General features: G+C 36.3%; 1 protein-coding gene across 1 annotated transcript in view; it reads right to left on the bottom strand.

Moving 5' to 3' along the window:
- Positions 1–860: 860 nt before the first annotated feature.
- The window catches only part of katnal1 (katanin p60 subunit A-like 1), a 51,840-nt gene continuing 37,737 nt past the window's right edge, over positions 861–14,963 (bottom strand). Inside the window, exons 9-11 of the mRNA XM_028799340.2 lie at positions 13,793–13,927; positions 6,564–6,690; positions 861–4,997 (exon numbers count right to left, since the gene is read on the bottom strand). Coding sequence (XP_028655173.1) covers positions 4,799–4,997; positions 6,564–6,690; positions 13,793–13,927 — 461 coding nt within the window. The 3' untranslated portion in view covers positions 861–4,798. The remainder of the gene's footprint in view (positions 4,998–6,563; positions 6,691–13,792; positions 13,928–14,963) is intronic.

The raw sequence follows: 14,963 nt of genomic DNA, 5'->3' as shown, positions 1-14,963 counted from the left end.
CCACTGGTGGAACACCCAAGTGGATACCCGCTGGGTGGGCTATGAATTGCAGACCCATGGGACAACCCTGTTGGGGTTCTTGGAGCTGCAGGGGATCAATATACCCTCTTTGAAGGGTTTCCGCCTGACCCAGAAGTACTTGCAATGTGCAGTGGCGTGGCAACAGAAGTACTGCTCAGTCCAGCAAAAAAAAGCCACGTTTCCTGCATGAGTAGTCAGATTTGGGAGAAGGTGAATGAGACTACGTTGGAGAAGTGAAAGGAGGAGGAAAATTATTACTTTTTTTTGCAACCAGAAAGGGCAGAAATTGGAACCCAGTGGAAGTATTGTGTCGAATAAACACCTTATATTTGAACCCAGGACTGTGTTGTGTAGATGTGTCTGGGGTCTGGTGGTCACACCTGCAATTAACCTTAACATTTGCACCATGTTATAAGATGACAATAAGATGAGGCAATTCACTGGTAAAGGCAAAATGAAGAGAAAAGATATCCTTTCCTTGTACCTCATCTTAACAATGAAAAAGTCAGACTGTAAGTAAATACAGTAATCTGTATGAATTAAGACTTTGAGAGCTAGGTTGTTCAACCTTGTCTAGTATAGGATATTTGGACCAAAGCTGAAAGCACATGCTGTGGGAAATAAACTGCCCCATTCAATTATATAAAAAGTATTTCTTAATGTCTATTGACTATGAACTTAATTTCACATCTCTGGAGCTTTGAGGCATCCATCTTTACGACCATGCCCTCTTAAATAGTCATCGGTTTATCTCTTGTTGTTCTTATAGTAAACAAACCTTTATATGAATGTTACAAATCAATGTGTTTTTACAGGATTTGAAGAAGGAACATAAATAATCCAGATTGTTGACTTTTATTGTCAATACACTTAAACGTCACATAAACCTTTGTTTTGCTGAGACCATTTAAAAGCAAAAGGAACATTAACAGAAATAGCAGCAACAATCACAATACACAATTCAAAAAGTATTCTGCCATGTCAGGCAACAGAAATGCTCAAAATACGCTACTGGAATAGACTGCAGCTCCCATAACCTTGGAATGCAAAAATATGAATAGGCTGATATAAAAATATTAAAGTGCATTCTATTAAAAGTGACATTCAAACACTTCATTTAGGAGAGGCTGGTTTATCTCTTGACTGGCACGTATGACATATACTGTACCTTTGATCACAATAAAATAATAAAATATGTTAATAATTTAAAGTGGTTAATTGCCACAGTTAAACACTTTCATATGAATGACTTCAATACATACAAACAGGTCAATGGAGATATGATTCCCTAAGTGAACTCTTCCACATTTCTTGTTCTTCATTTGGGAAATATTGTTTAAAGTAGCATCAAAATAAGTACATACTATGCAATTAAAAAAACGTGAAATGGTTAAAAAGACTTTTTTTTAAATAACTACTTAATTAATCAACCATCCTGGCAGATTGACAATCTGGTGACCAGAATACAAAAGGTCCAGATAAAGGAAAATATAAACTGAAATTCTGGACTTACATGGAAAGAGAAGTAAAAAGTTCTCACATGTATCTTCCATGTTAAGTTCATAGAACACACAAATTATAAAAATAAATTATATTGAAGTGTCTTGTAATCAGTATGACAAAACACTTTTAACATATTCAACATTAATGTACTGTTAGTGTACTAAAGTGAGAAAAGAATATGAGAATCAGCATTGAGGTACATACTTTAACTTTTTAAAGTATTGACACTAAACATTTTTGTGAGATCACAGTAAGATTCAGTAAATCCAACAGATGATTTTTCAAGTAAGAACAAAGCTTTTTTGCTTCTATAAAAGTATACCAGCACACATATAAAGTACCATCACCATGTTGGTGTATTGTAGCCACAGTCAGTTTTACATGACAGTTGTTCAAAATTCTTTTATTCTTTCAGCAATTGAACCATTTTTCTTGCTATTTCAAAGGGTATAAACTGACTAGACCCAACTGGATCGAACCGTCCATGGTTTGTATTTCATTATAATGGAGTTATCTGAAATCCCATACTTATTTACAATTCACAGTTTTTAATAATAAACTTAGATTCAGTTTTCTCAATAGATTCCATTTTGGAGAATTCAATTTAAAATAATATGATAAGAGTGCATTTTAAATTAGGTATGTTTAGTTAGCACTTTTAACTTTTGTAATGTAGAGAAAATATATCTGCTATCAAAATAATCAAAGGTTATAAGGCTAACAAAAATCCATTCTGTTGTGTTAATTAAATCTGGAAATGACACACTGGAGACTCACACTGGTGAGGGAATGTAAACACATTATGAACACTGTAAAAAGATAGTGGGAGAGGATTTTAGGTGAAAACAAATAGTAAACCTTCATTTTCCTAAAGCTATTGAGTATATACTACCTATCAAGATTAAATATATATTAAATAAACATAGCTTTTAAAAAATTCAAGTCTAAAACACAGTTTTCACTAAAAGCCATTTAACTACAAATCAGAATCAAACTCACTTCCTTAAAATAAGCACTGCAAGCCATTGTAAGTGATACAAACTCGAAAAGTAGTGTTGAGAATGTGGGAGTGTCGCTATGGCTCAGTGCTTATTGTACTTGCCTTGCAACTCTGTGGACCTTGGCTTGACTTTCTAGTCTCTTTCTCTGTGGAGTTTGCTTAATCTCTCTATTCTAGGAGTCCCCAATTCTGGTCCTGGAGGGCCACAGTGGCTGCAGGTTTTCATTCTAACCCTTTTCTTAATTAGTGACCTGTTTTTGCTACTAGTTAGCTTCTTTTGTATTAATTTTAATTGACTTGCTCAGACCCTTTTATTTTTATTTTTCATTAATGAGAAGCCAAACAACAATGAGATACAAAATCAGCCAACACATGACCAGCAAACTGTGTCCATTATACAATATCTGAAAATAAATAAAGAAGAAGGAATGTTGATCTGCTCAGGTCCACAAAACATTTTAACAGTGTTCTTAGAAAAGAGAAAATCAACAATTTTGGAATTCTATGCTATTGCACAATGAGAGCAGCAACAAGCCATGGAATTAAAGAACAGGTTTAATTAACAACAAGAATCGGCTCCTAATTAAGCAACTGGTTGAAGTGAAATTGGTTGGAGTTTGAGGCCCTGACTTTGATGATCTTTTGTTGGGTCACTCACTTCATGTTTCATTTCTGTTTGGATGCCATTTAAGGGAAGACACGAAGCGATTCAGATCGATGAAGAAATTCAAAGGAACAAGTCAATTAAAATGAATGGAAAAGAAGTTAATTAGCAGAAAAAACTGGTCACCAATTAAGAAAAGAGTTATAATGAAAATCTGCAGCCACTGCATCCCTCCAGTTGGAGTTGGAGAACACTGCTCTATGCCCACATACATTTTCCCAGGTACTCCAGTTTCCACCTATGCAGTATCTAAAACACACATATGTGAGGCTAACTGGTGCCCCTAAAATTGCCTGACATTAACAATGAATGTGCCGGAGTATCCCCTGCCTCCGACCTCGGTCATATTTGTGGCCAATTCCCAGATTTGTGCCTGATTGTCCAGGGATATAGTCTGGTAATGGAAAACATAAGTACAGTAATTACATTGTTATTTTTTGACTGACGCCTTTATCCAAGACAATATTTGAGAAATACAATTCTCTACATTTGTTTTGTATTTTTCCAGTTGAAGGAAAGGCAGGTAAAGTGATTTGCCCATGGTAGTAGTGGGATTTGAGTCCACATCATCAGGGTTTGAAGTCCAAAGGCTTAAACACTGTGCCATGCTTCCTGCCTGACAGATTATTTTAATAAAAAGGTACACAAACATTATCACTATCAAAAAGAGATAAAAGCCGCAGAAATATTCAACTTAAATTAGCTACAAGAAAACTTGAGATCAGGATATATGAATGATGTTTAGGAGATAGACATACTTTCAGCAGAAATTGTATTGATGTTTTCTAAATCCATAAGACTGTCTCAGAGACATTGACTGGGGATGGAAGAGGAATGCTGCAAAACTTTAGGGTAGGTTTATTTGTTTAAATGAAATAAGAATAAAGGGGTGATTAATCATGAACTTGATCTGTCATTTCAATTTTTAATGGGGTCAAACATCTATTCTAACATAACATGTTAATTGACCTCTGGTAGTGTTACTCCATTCCTCTGTTCATCCATTTGCTAAATCTTGTTTATTTATGACTAAATTGAAGCTTATTAGTATTGGGCACTAATAAGAGCAGGAACCATCCCTGGACAGAAAGTGAATCCACCGCAGGTCAGAGTCTCTTTTACATGCTAATTTTGATTCACAAGTGCACATAACTGTGTCACTGGACTGGGAGAGGAAACTCCACACTTATGACACTCCACTAATGAATCAAACTAGAATCTAAGTGTCTTGAGACTTCAGTACTATTCACTGTGTCCTCCTGCCACCCACCTACATTTTTCTTTTGCACCCATTAATTATACTTATATCCCTATCTTAAAAATTGTCAGATGCTATAAAACATATTATAATTAATCATTAAATTTTAAGTTAATTTGAATATAATGTATAAAAGTATTTCAGTAAGATTATCAAGATATGTTAAACTATTTTGTACTGCACAAGTACAATGTGTTAGTTAAATGAGTCCCTTTCATACTGTACATTCTATAGCTACCCTAAGGTTTAACTTCTGCAGGTCTGTTTGACTTTACTTAACTCAAATAAGCAATGACTGTAGTGAAAAGGTGTACCTTTAATATCAACAATTATTGTCATTTTACTGTACAAATTACACAGAGCCAAACTCATCCATCCAAGCTTTATACTTCTCTAGGTCAGCTGCAGAAACTGATTTTGATATTTTCTTCAGTGCTAATTCGAAGTCTTCTACTGTTACAGGCATCTGCAATTCATCCTTTGACAATGCCCGAATCTCCTCTGGAGTCAGGCCTTGTATGCGCCGTCGCATTGCCATCATAGAGGCATCACTACAAACAGAAAGGGTATAAATATTAATAGATATTTTTAAACAAACAGTTCAACAGGTTTCTTCACAAAGTATGTTGCTTGGCATTTACAATTACACTTTGAATTCTCTTGACTGTTGAGTAATATCTATGTAAAATTTGTGAGCCTGCTGTTGTGTGCAATAAGACCTTAAGAAAGAGAGCAAAGGATGTGACCATGGGGCAGTATAATGGAGCAAGACCATAGGCAGCAGGGAGAAAATCAAAAGAACACAAACGTGTTGGATAAATGAGAGTAGGCAATCCAATCCATAAAACTCATTTGTCTGGCTAATATCTAAAATATCCAAAAACATTAAAAGATTTCCTGACCATCCCGGGGCAAGAAACTGTGTAAAGCTAGTAGAGTGGTAAACCAATGATAAGAGGTAGCCCTTTTAAGGTAACCAGTGGCTCAGGAGTGCAGGAACATTAGTGGCTCTAGAGCGTGCTTAACTAGTAGTAATTCTGGGGCTTAACCAGAAGCAACCCCATGATGGGTTTAAAGCCAACTCAAGCCCACAGACTTAAGTGATCCCATAATGGGTTTAAAGTAAATTCAAGATAACAGACTTGCTGTACTTGGAGGTCTGAGGCAGGTCAAAGACAAGATCTCAACTGATGAGAGGAAGAGACAAAGCACAAGAAGGCAAATGGGAATAACAGAGAGAAACAAAGTGTGTTTGTGAGAATGTTTGAATATTTTAAGGTAAGCAATAGAATAAGCTCACTCAGCTGGTAGAAAGGAGTCAAGACCTATATAGGAATGCCAAGAGGGCCTGCGCATTCTGTTGCTTTGTACTGTTTATTTGATATTCTAATTCTAGTTTTTTACATGTTCAGTCTCTTTGGTGTTACTATGGGTTTAAAATTGTCTTTCTGAATTCCAAAAACCAAGTGGTTTCATCAGTAACTTAAACATGGCTGTGAAAAGATAAACCACATTTACACAGATGGATGCATGCTTGGAGTAAATTTGAGCATTGTAATAAACATGTTCTTGGTGTGACTCTATGTTCGAAAGACAGAAAGACAATTAAAGACAAGACCACAGAAGACATAATTATAAGCACAATTGTACAGTTCTCGACTGTTAGACTGCAGTGAAGTGGTGTATATGTGACAATAAGTTAGGAATTATGTTATGTGGCAGCAATACACTCACATTGTGAAAGCACAATGCAAGAAGGTAGGGTAGCATGAAAGAGTTTGGGAAAGTTTTATATGGTAAGCAATATAAGACATTTACCTTGACTAAAGTAAGTGTCTGTTCCTGTGTATAGGGATGCATCAGTAAAAAAGTAGTATGCAATATCACATTTGTTTACCCTTAAAATATTTATAGTATCATTCTGTTATAAGAATTGTAATGTGACATCAAATTGAAACTGTGGTTATCTGCAACTTTACATTTACATCAAGGCTCCATTTAGCTAAAACTGACATTTTTAAAAGAGATGGACAAATAAATGAACAATAGACAGAACATGGAACAATAGCACTGATATAAAAATATTGTAATTAATCCTGTAAATCCTGTATACTTACCGACAAACATTAGTAATATCAGCACCTGAATAGCCTTGAATTTTTTCAGCAATCACAGCAAGATCAACATCTGGAGCCACTTCAACCTCTCTCAGGTTTATCTTCAGCAAATCTGCTCTACCTTGTGCTGTTGGAAGTTTAAAAATATAAATGTATTATTCTGAAATAAATTTAAGTAAACAAAAATTTAATAAAAAATGTTTATGGTACCATATTATTTATTTAATATACAGTTAGGTCCATAAATATTTGGACAGAGACAACTTTTTTCTAATTTTGGTTCTGTACATTACCACAGTGAATTTTAAATGAAACAACTCAGATGCAGTTGAAGTGCAGACTTTCAGCTTTAATTCAGTGGGGTGAACAAAATGGTTGCATAAAAATGTGAGGCAACTAAAGCATTTTTTTAACACAATCCCTTCATTTCTGGGGCTCAAAAGTAATTGGACAAATTAAATAACTGGAAATAAAATGTTCATTTCTAATACTTGGTTAAAAACCCTTTGCTGGCAATGACAGCCTGAAGTCTTGAACTCATGGACATCACCAGATGCTGGGTTTCCTCCTTTTTAATGCTCTGCCAGGCCTTTACTGCTTTCAGTTGCTGTTTGTTTGTGGGCCTTTCTGTCTGAAGTTTAGTCTTCAACAAGTGAAATACATGCTCACTTGGGTTAAGATCAGGTGACTGACTTGGCCATTCAAGAATTTTCCACTTCTTTGCTTTAATAAACTCCTGGGTTGCTTTGGCTGTATGTTTTGGGTCATTGTCCATCTGTATCACGAAACGCCGCCCAATCAATTTGACTGCATTTAGCTGGATTTGAACAGACAGTATGTCTCTGAACACCTCAAAATTCATTCGGCTGATTCTGTCCTGTGTCACATCATCAATAAACACTAGTGTCCCAGTGCCACTAGCAGCCATGCACGCCCAAGCCATCACACTGCCTCCGTGTTTTACAGATGATGTGGTATGCTCTGGATAATGAGTTGTTCCACGCCTTCTCCATACTTTTTTCTTGCCATCATTCTGGTAGAGGTTGATCTTGGTTTCATCTGTCCAAAGAATGTTTTTCCAGAACTGTGCTGGCTTTTTTAGATGTTCTTTAGCAAAGTCCAATCTAGCCTTTCTATTCTTGAGGCTTATGAGTGGCTTGCACCTTGCAGTGCACCCTCTGTATTTACTTTCATGCAGTCTTCTCTTTATGGTAGACTTGGATATTGATACGCCTACCCCCTGGAGAGTGTTGTTCACATGGTTGGCTGTTGTGAAGGGGTTTCTCTTCACCATGGAAATGATTCTAGGATCATCCACCACTGTTGTCTTCCGTGGACGTCCAGGTCTTTTTGCGTTGCTGAGTTCACCAGTGCTTGCTTTCTTTCTCAGGATGTACCAAACTGTAGATTTTGCCACTCGTAATATTGTAGTAATTTCTCGGATGGGTTTTTTATATTTTCGCAGCTTAAGGATGGCTTCTTTCACCTGCATGGAGAGCTACTTTGACCGCATGTTGTCTGTTCACAGCAAAGTCTTCCACGTGCAAGCACCACACCTCAAATCAACTCCAGGCCTTTTATCTGCTTAATTGATAATGACATAACGACGGACTTGCCCACACCTGCCCATGAAATAGCCTTTGAGTCAAGGGATTGTGTTAAAAAAATGCTTTAGTTGCCTCACATTTTTATTCAATCGTTTTGTTCACCCAACTGAATTAAAGCTGAAAGTCTGCACTTCAACCGCATCTGAGTTGTTTCATTTAAAATTCATTGTGGTAATGTACAGAACCAAAATTAGAAAAAAGTTGCCTCTGTCCAAATATTTATGGACCTAACTGTATATATATATATATTTTAAACAAGCATACAAAAACACCAAAAGCTTTTTTTACAATAGTTTGCACAGCGCTGAAATGGGTAGCAGATACACAAAAAGCTCAGAAATATTTGGGCTTTCAAATGAGCACAGACACTCACATGAAAACAGAAATTACAAGGAAAGAAAAGTGGTCCAGAGCAGGCAGGGTAAAGATGACGTACTTAAATCAGGTAAGGACCCCTGGAAATTGTTTGAAGACTGCAACAATGAAAGGCAAATGGGTTTCTACATTAACAAAGAAGTTCAGTATTTTTGATGACTTGGCTAATTTAGAGATCTAATTTTAGCCAATGTCAGTAGCCAAAAATATCTGTTGTTTCTTTAAAAGTATATCTGCCTGTTATAAAAAAAATCTTGGAAGGTTGGAAGGAGACAACACATGATTTTCTCACAGAGACACTTTCACGTCCCACAAGACAAGTCTTTGTGCCAAGAGATTAAACCCGGCCCAGGGCCGGAAATAAAACAAAGAGTAGATGACAAAGTAAACCGTCGTAAAGAATTCAAAAACATTGGCGCGGTACACATGCAGAGCAGGTTAGAGATAATGGAAGTATGAAAATTTGAAAGTCTCAAAAAAAGGATAGTAAAGATCGCATTAGTGCAAACAAATTGAAAGTATAACTCGGTGAAATAATGGAACAGCGAAAAGAGATTGAATATATTATTCGGATTTAAACTTTAAGTCGGAGATTTGTAGATCGTATAATTCGTATTGCCATCAAGGAAAAAAAGAGGAGTGTTTCTCCCCAATGAAGAGGCGTATCTGCAAGAATTAAAAGATTTGTTGTTTGGTGAAAGTGAAATCTCGCGAGAGAAATCATTTCTCATTTGTGCGAATGCTATTGTCAGACACAATTCTTGTAGAGAGAAAGAAACGATATTCACTCACGGGCAGTTATATGATGCGTTGTCACAATGTAATTCCAAACGCGGAATCAAAATTCAATGCGATATTGATGAAAAGGTAAAAGCGAAAAGAGATCGAATATATGGACATAGGTGATATGACAGAAGTGTGCAACACGAGATGCAGATCACACGGCATGGCAGCAGCAGCAAGCCAGCAGCTGATCGAGCAAAGAGGAGGTAAAAAAAACTATTTCCTATTGTATCACCGTTTAAGAAGGGGTTTCGGAGGAATGACTGCATCTCCTTGGGGTGCGTTCAGCCCCCCTCTTCACAATGCAAACAGCAGAGATCCAAAGTGGCTGGCACGCAGAACAGTCCGGGGGTTGGTGAGCAAAGCAAGCAGGGGGCAAAGCCCCCTAGTACCTTAATAAGCTTAAGTTACCTTCCATCTCCCCCCATATAAGCCCATTTAGAACTTGTTTTTGTGGCCACGATGCTCATTATAAAATGTTTTTTAATAAATGATTTAATTGCTTTGCAATCAAGGCATATTTTCTGCTGTTTACATTTTTAAGCTTAGTAGATAACAAAGTATAAAATGGCAAACTTCAAGTCGGGGTTTATTATCTGGAAGTGGCAAATCTATTAAGCATCTCTCTGATGATCAGCTTATTTCATTATTCTGAAAATGTAATGTAGAAAATGCCTGACAGAAGACAGAATTTCATGGGATTACAGGTCATTTGGATCACTCCTTTGTCCTTCATGTCTTTCAGTGATGTGGCATGAATTGTTATGCCATCTTATCAAGTATGGAAACAGGGGGGAGAAGGATAAAAGAAGCCATGGGCAAATAGGAAGAGTGAATGATAGGAAAAAGAAATCTCATTTATCAAATAAGCATTAAAAGCAACATAAGGTCTTCATAAAATTTAATTCGGCTAGTATCAGACTAAGCATTCACCAAGCACATGGTTTAAAATAAACCAAAGGCCTCAAAAAAACATATAGTGCACAATCCACTCCTTCAAACTGTGCATATGCACTGAGCAATGAATATTGCTCTATAGTACAGACAATGTTGGGAGAAGGAAAGTACAGTAATGAAAAAAGAATAATGTAATTTTGGGAGAGAAAACTCCCGAAGGGTTCTGTACTCTATTACTTTCTTTACAAGTGAAAGAGTAGTGGACACTGGCAAATGGAGCAGAAGTGATAGGAGGAGAGTCCTACGAGTTCCCAAGGTCTTTCCTGACCTTGAAATTGATTACTGAGATGTACCCAGAGTGGTCCATGGCTTGGGCTTAAAAGATTCTTCTGGTCAGTCTACCACAGAGCTCCAAGACGGGAGGTGAGTAATTGGCAAGGACTCAACTGGCAGTAGATTAAAAGAACAGTTTGCAAAGAAGAAGTGCTACTGAGGAAGTTGATGAAGGAGTGTTTGTGGAGTGCAGCCACTTTGCTTTTTTTGAGTTTGTGCTCTTCTCGCTGTATTACCTTTTCATTGCAAAAATCAATATATGGTTTTGTACACCTTGATCTTATTTGTGATCAGGGGTGGCTTAAGACTATCCCATATGGTTTACAGCCTATTTACGGTTTATGTATATTTGCTTTACTCAAAGAAGGTTTGTATGGTACATGACTGGGAAATAAACTGTCTTCTTTTTTGCTTCAGGATTTAATTTGTTTCAAGTACAGTGTATTACATAACTGTGCCTGAATTTGCATTTCTATAGATGTACCATAAATATGATCTTTACATATCATGAGATACAATCTAATATGTACTTAATATGTATATACAGTGATCCCTCGTTATATCGCGCTTCGCCTTTCGCGGCTTCACTCTATCGCGGATTTTATATGTAAGCATATTTAAATATATATCGCGGATTTTTTGCTGGTTCGCGGATTTCTGAGGACAATGGGTCTTTTAATTTCTGGTACATGCTTCCTCAGTTGGTTTGCCCAGTTGATTTCATACAAGGGACACTATTGGCAGATGGCTGAGAAGCTACCCAGCTTACTTTTGTTTCTCTCTCTCTCTTGCACTGACTTTCTCTGATCCTGACGTAGGGGGTGTGAGCAGGGGGGCTGTTCGCACACCTAGACACTACGGACGCTCGTCTAAAAATGCTGAAAGATTATCTTCACGTTGCTACCTTCTGTGTGCAGCTGCTTCCTGAAGCGACATGCTGCACGGTGCTTCGCATACTTAAAAGCTCAAAGGGCACGTATTGATTTTTCACTGTTTGTTTTCCTCTGTCTCTCTCTCTCTCTCTCTCTCTCCCTGCTCCTGACAGAGGGGGTGTGAGCTGCCGCCTTCAACAGCTTTGTACCGGCGGTGCTTCGCATACTTAAAAGCCAAACAGCCCTATTGATTTGTTTGGTTTTCTCTCACTTTCTGACATTCTGTGCTCCTGACGCGCACTCCTTTGAAGAGATATGTTTGCATTCTTTTAATTGTGAGACAGAACTGTCATCTCTGTCTTGTCATGGAGCACAGTTTAAACTTTTGAAAAAGAGACAAATGTTTGTTTGCAGTGTTTGAATAACGTTCCTGTCTCTCTACAACCTCCTGTGTTTCTGCGCAAATCTGTGACCCAAGCATGACAATATAAAAATAACCATATAAACATATGGTTTCTACTTCGCGGATTTTCTTATTTCGCGGGTGGCTCTGGAACGCAACCACCGCGATGGAGGAGGGATTACTGTATATATATATATATATATATATATATATATATATATATATATATATATATATACACTTTTCTATGTATTTATTGCATGGTGTTTGTGTGTTCAACATAGCAATTTATGTGGTTTCTTTCTCTGTTATAATTTTAAATGTGCACTCTGCTCTAAGCATTAAACAGATATGAATTAACAGATATACCAATGTATACCAAGATACATGAGTATTAATTCCAGTCCCAATTACTTAAAACTTTGACTTTTCTGACATGAAGGATGGCTAAGGGCAGGAAGACGCAGCAGTGCATGGTGGTACAAGAATGTATGGAGTGTCTTTTGACTAAGAACAAGCTATATCCTTAATTGTCATTAATCCTATGTGTCTGTGAGGTGAGCTGAATTATCTGGCAGTGAGCATATGTACATATATCTCAGTGAGAACTCCATTAATTTGAAATGTTCTAATAACAGCTTTCTACGTTATGATAAGTCACTGGCTGATCATGACTGGCTGATTTTTACTTATATTTTACTTTTTAATATAAAATAACCAGGCACAATACTCTACAGTATATATGGCTAGCTACTATAGCGACTTCACTTATGTCAAATCTGAAATAACAGTCAAGTAATGCAGTCACTATCCTAGATTGTCATTGTGCTAAGATTGTGAAAAAAATCCCTGTTATTCCTCAAAAGCATAGTGAATATTTCATTACTGCCTCATTAATCATCCATAATTATGGAAAAAACAATGATTATTGGCTCGTGAGCCAGTTAAGAGTCCAAAGTTAAGTTTCATAAGAGCATCCCAAATGACAGTGATATGGACTGGGAAATGAAGGGCAGTAGTAAAAATAAAACAGTGGTCAGAAAGTATGCCAAAGTTTAAACCAGACAAACAAAAATGAAACTAAAAATAACTAAACTAAAAATAAGTAACAAAAACTGGCACACAAGCAATTGTGGGTCAAACAAAAAGCAACATGGTCCTAGCTGCCATATGATCATTTTTCATTGGCTCCATTTCTAGGTTGCACCTGGTTTTTATTATTGTTCTTGCAGTTGTTGTTATTGCAGGATTATTATTTATGTTGTAGCATATACAGTAATGTTTTGGACTCCCAAAGTTTATGACAAAACGGGTCCCAGGATCCTTTCCCTGCATAACTAGTATTGATTCATTTACTGTAGTTTTGAGTTTATCCATATACTTGATGATGAGTTTACTGCGATTCCTCCTTAAATAGAGAAATAGCAATGACGTCACTCATCGAACGATCTACAATCATATGGCATTAATCAGGTGTTTTTCCCAAAAATAACAGACCTGCTGCCAAATGGGAAAACCTTAAAATGGCAGCATACACAATAAAAAGCAAAGCACAAAATAGTGGCAGGATAATATCATTGAAAAACTGACAAAAAGTTATTAACAAAAAGAAAGACAAAATAAATATGCAAAATAATAAAAAAAACTGTGTCAGGAGGTTCAAAAAGCTATGCATAACTGAATTAAACATTTCCAAATATATACTTTAAATAAATAAAATTAAGACAAAATAGTGATATTTATCATCATAGAACTTAAGTGAAATTTAACACTGAGGATTCAGTGATACTGCACTGAAAATTCATGTTATTTTCTCACAATGATTTTATTAAAGAACATTAATTCTAACTGCAAAACATTCCTCCATTAAATGACCTTTTTAAAAAGAGGAACATAGAAACATTTTTTTCTAGGAAATAACCCTAAATGTAAGAAAACAGCTACAAAAATAAATCCAACCTGTTGGCAAAGGGATGTATATACGTTTTTCGAGTCTTCTCCTTAGGGCTTCATCGATATCCCATGGAAAATTTGTTGCTGCCAGCACCATTACCATTTTTGAAGGATCATCATTTTCCATAGCACCACCAACACCTAAAATAAGAATTAAATATTCATGTTTACTACACATAGAAGCAAAACAAATTAAGATAATTTGTGCAAATTATATATACTGTAAATGGTCATTCTAATTTCATTAAATATTGTAAATCAGCCTCTAAAACTGAGATACTGTACTGTATATGAATATTGTGTGCATTCATTTGATGTCATTTTATATCAGGATTAGGCTTCTAACATAAAAATTACAGCCTTTCACTGGATTTCCTTCCTCAGTGGCCTGACCAGAACAAAAAAAATTAATCATAAAAAGACTGCAAAAATTTGTGTCAATGTCTATTAATAAATAAAATACCATTTTTACTCAGGTTCAACACAGAATATGGATAGTGGACTCTAAATTGGTCCTTTCTGAATGTGTGTGGGCATGTGCATTAAGTGTGTCATGTGATGGATTGGCACCCCATCTAGAGTTTGTTCCATTCTTGCATGTCATGCTGCTGAGCTCCCTCCCACCAACTATGGCGTCTGAACTAGATTACACATGTTCAAAAATCAATGCATTTAAGGATGGATGGGAAAAAGAGGCTGAAGACAAATTCAGAGCATGACATTTTCAAAAAGATGATCAAGTATACAAATGTGTATATTTTATATCTATATGCATGACAAGAAAAAACACATGTTCATACGTTTAAATGAGTAGTATTTCTTTGATAATCTAAATTACTACGTTGTTTGCTTTCTGAAGCCTTTTGTCTGACGCCTATTTGTGTGACAAAGATATCATACTGTATATGACAGTTTAAATTATATCCACCTACACATACTGCACTTTAACTGATCTCATTCTGATAATTCAAAGCATTCCACTTCATAAAAGAAGCACAGTGTTCTAGGAGCTCATTTATGGTGTTTCATTCTCAGTCTGTATTTCTAAAGAGCAGGTTGTCATACTTGATCTTAAATGTGTCTTATACAGCAGATTTTTATTAGTATTAGACAGCATTTCAGGACTTTTCAATCCTGGCAGTGATTTAAGCACCATTTGTGCTGTCACATTAATGAG

This window comes from Erpetoichthys calabaricus, chromosome 4 (genome assembly GCF_900747795.2).
Source record: "Erpetoichthys calabaricus chromosome 4, fErpCal1.3, whole genome shotgun sequence".
NCBI lineage: Eukaryota > Metazoa > Chordata > Cladistia > Polypteriformes > Polypteridae > Erpetoichthys > Erpetoichthys calabaricus.
This window is presented reverse-complemented; position numbering and strand designations above follow the sequence as displayed.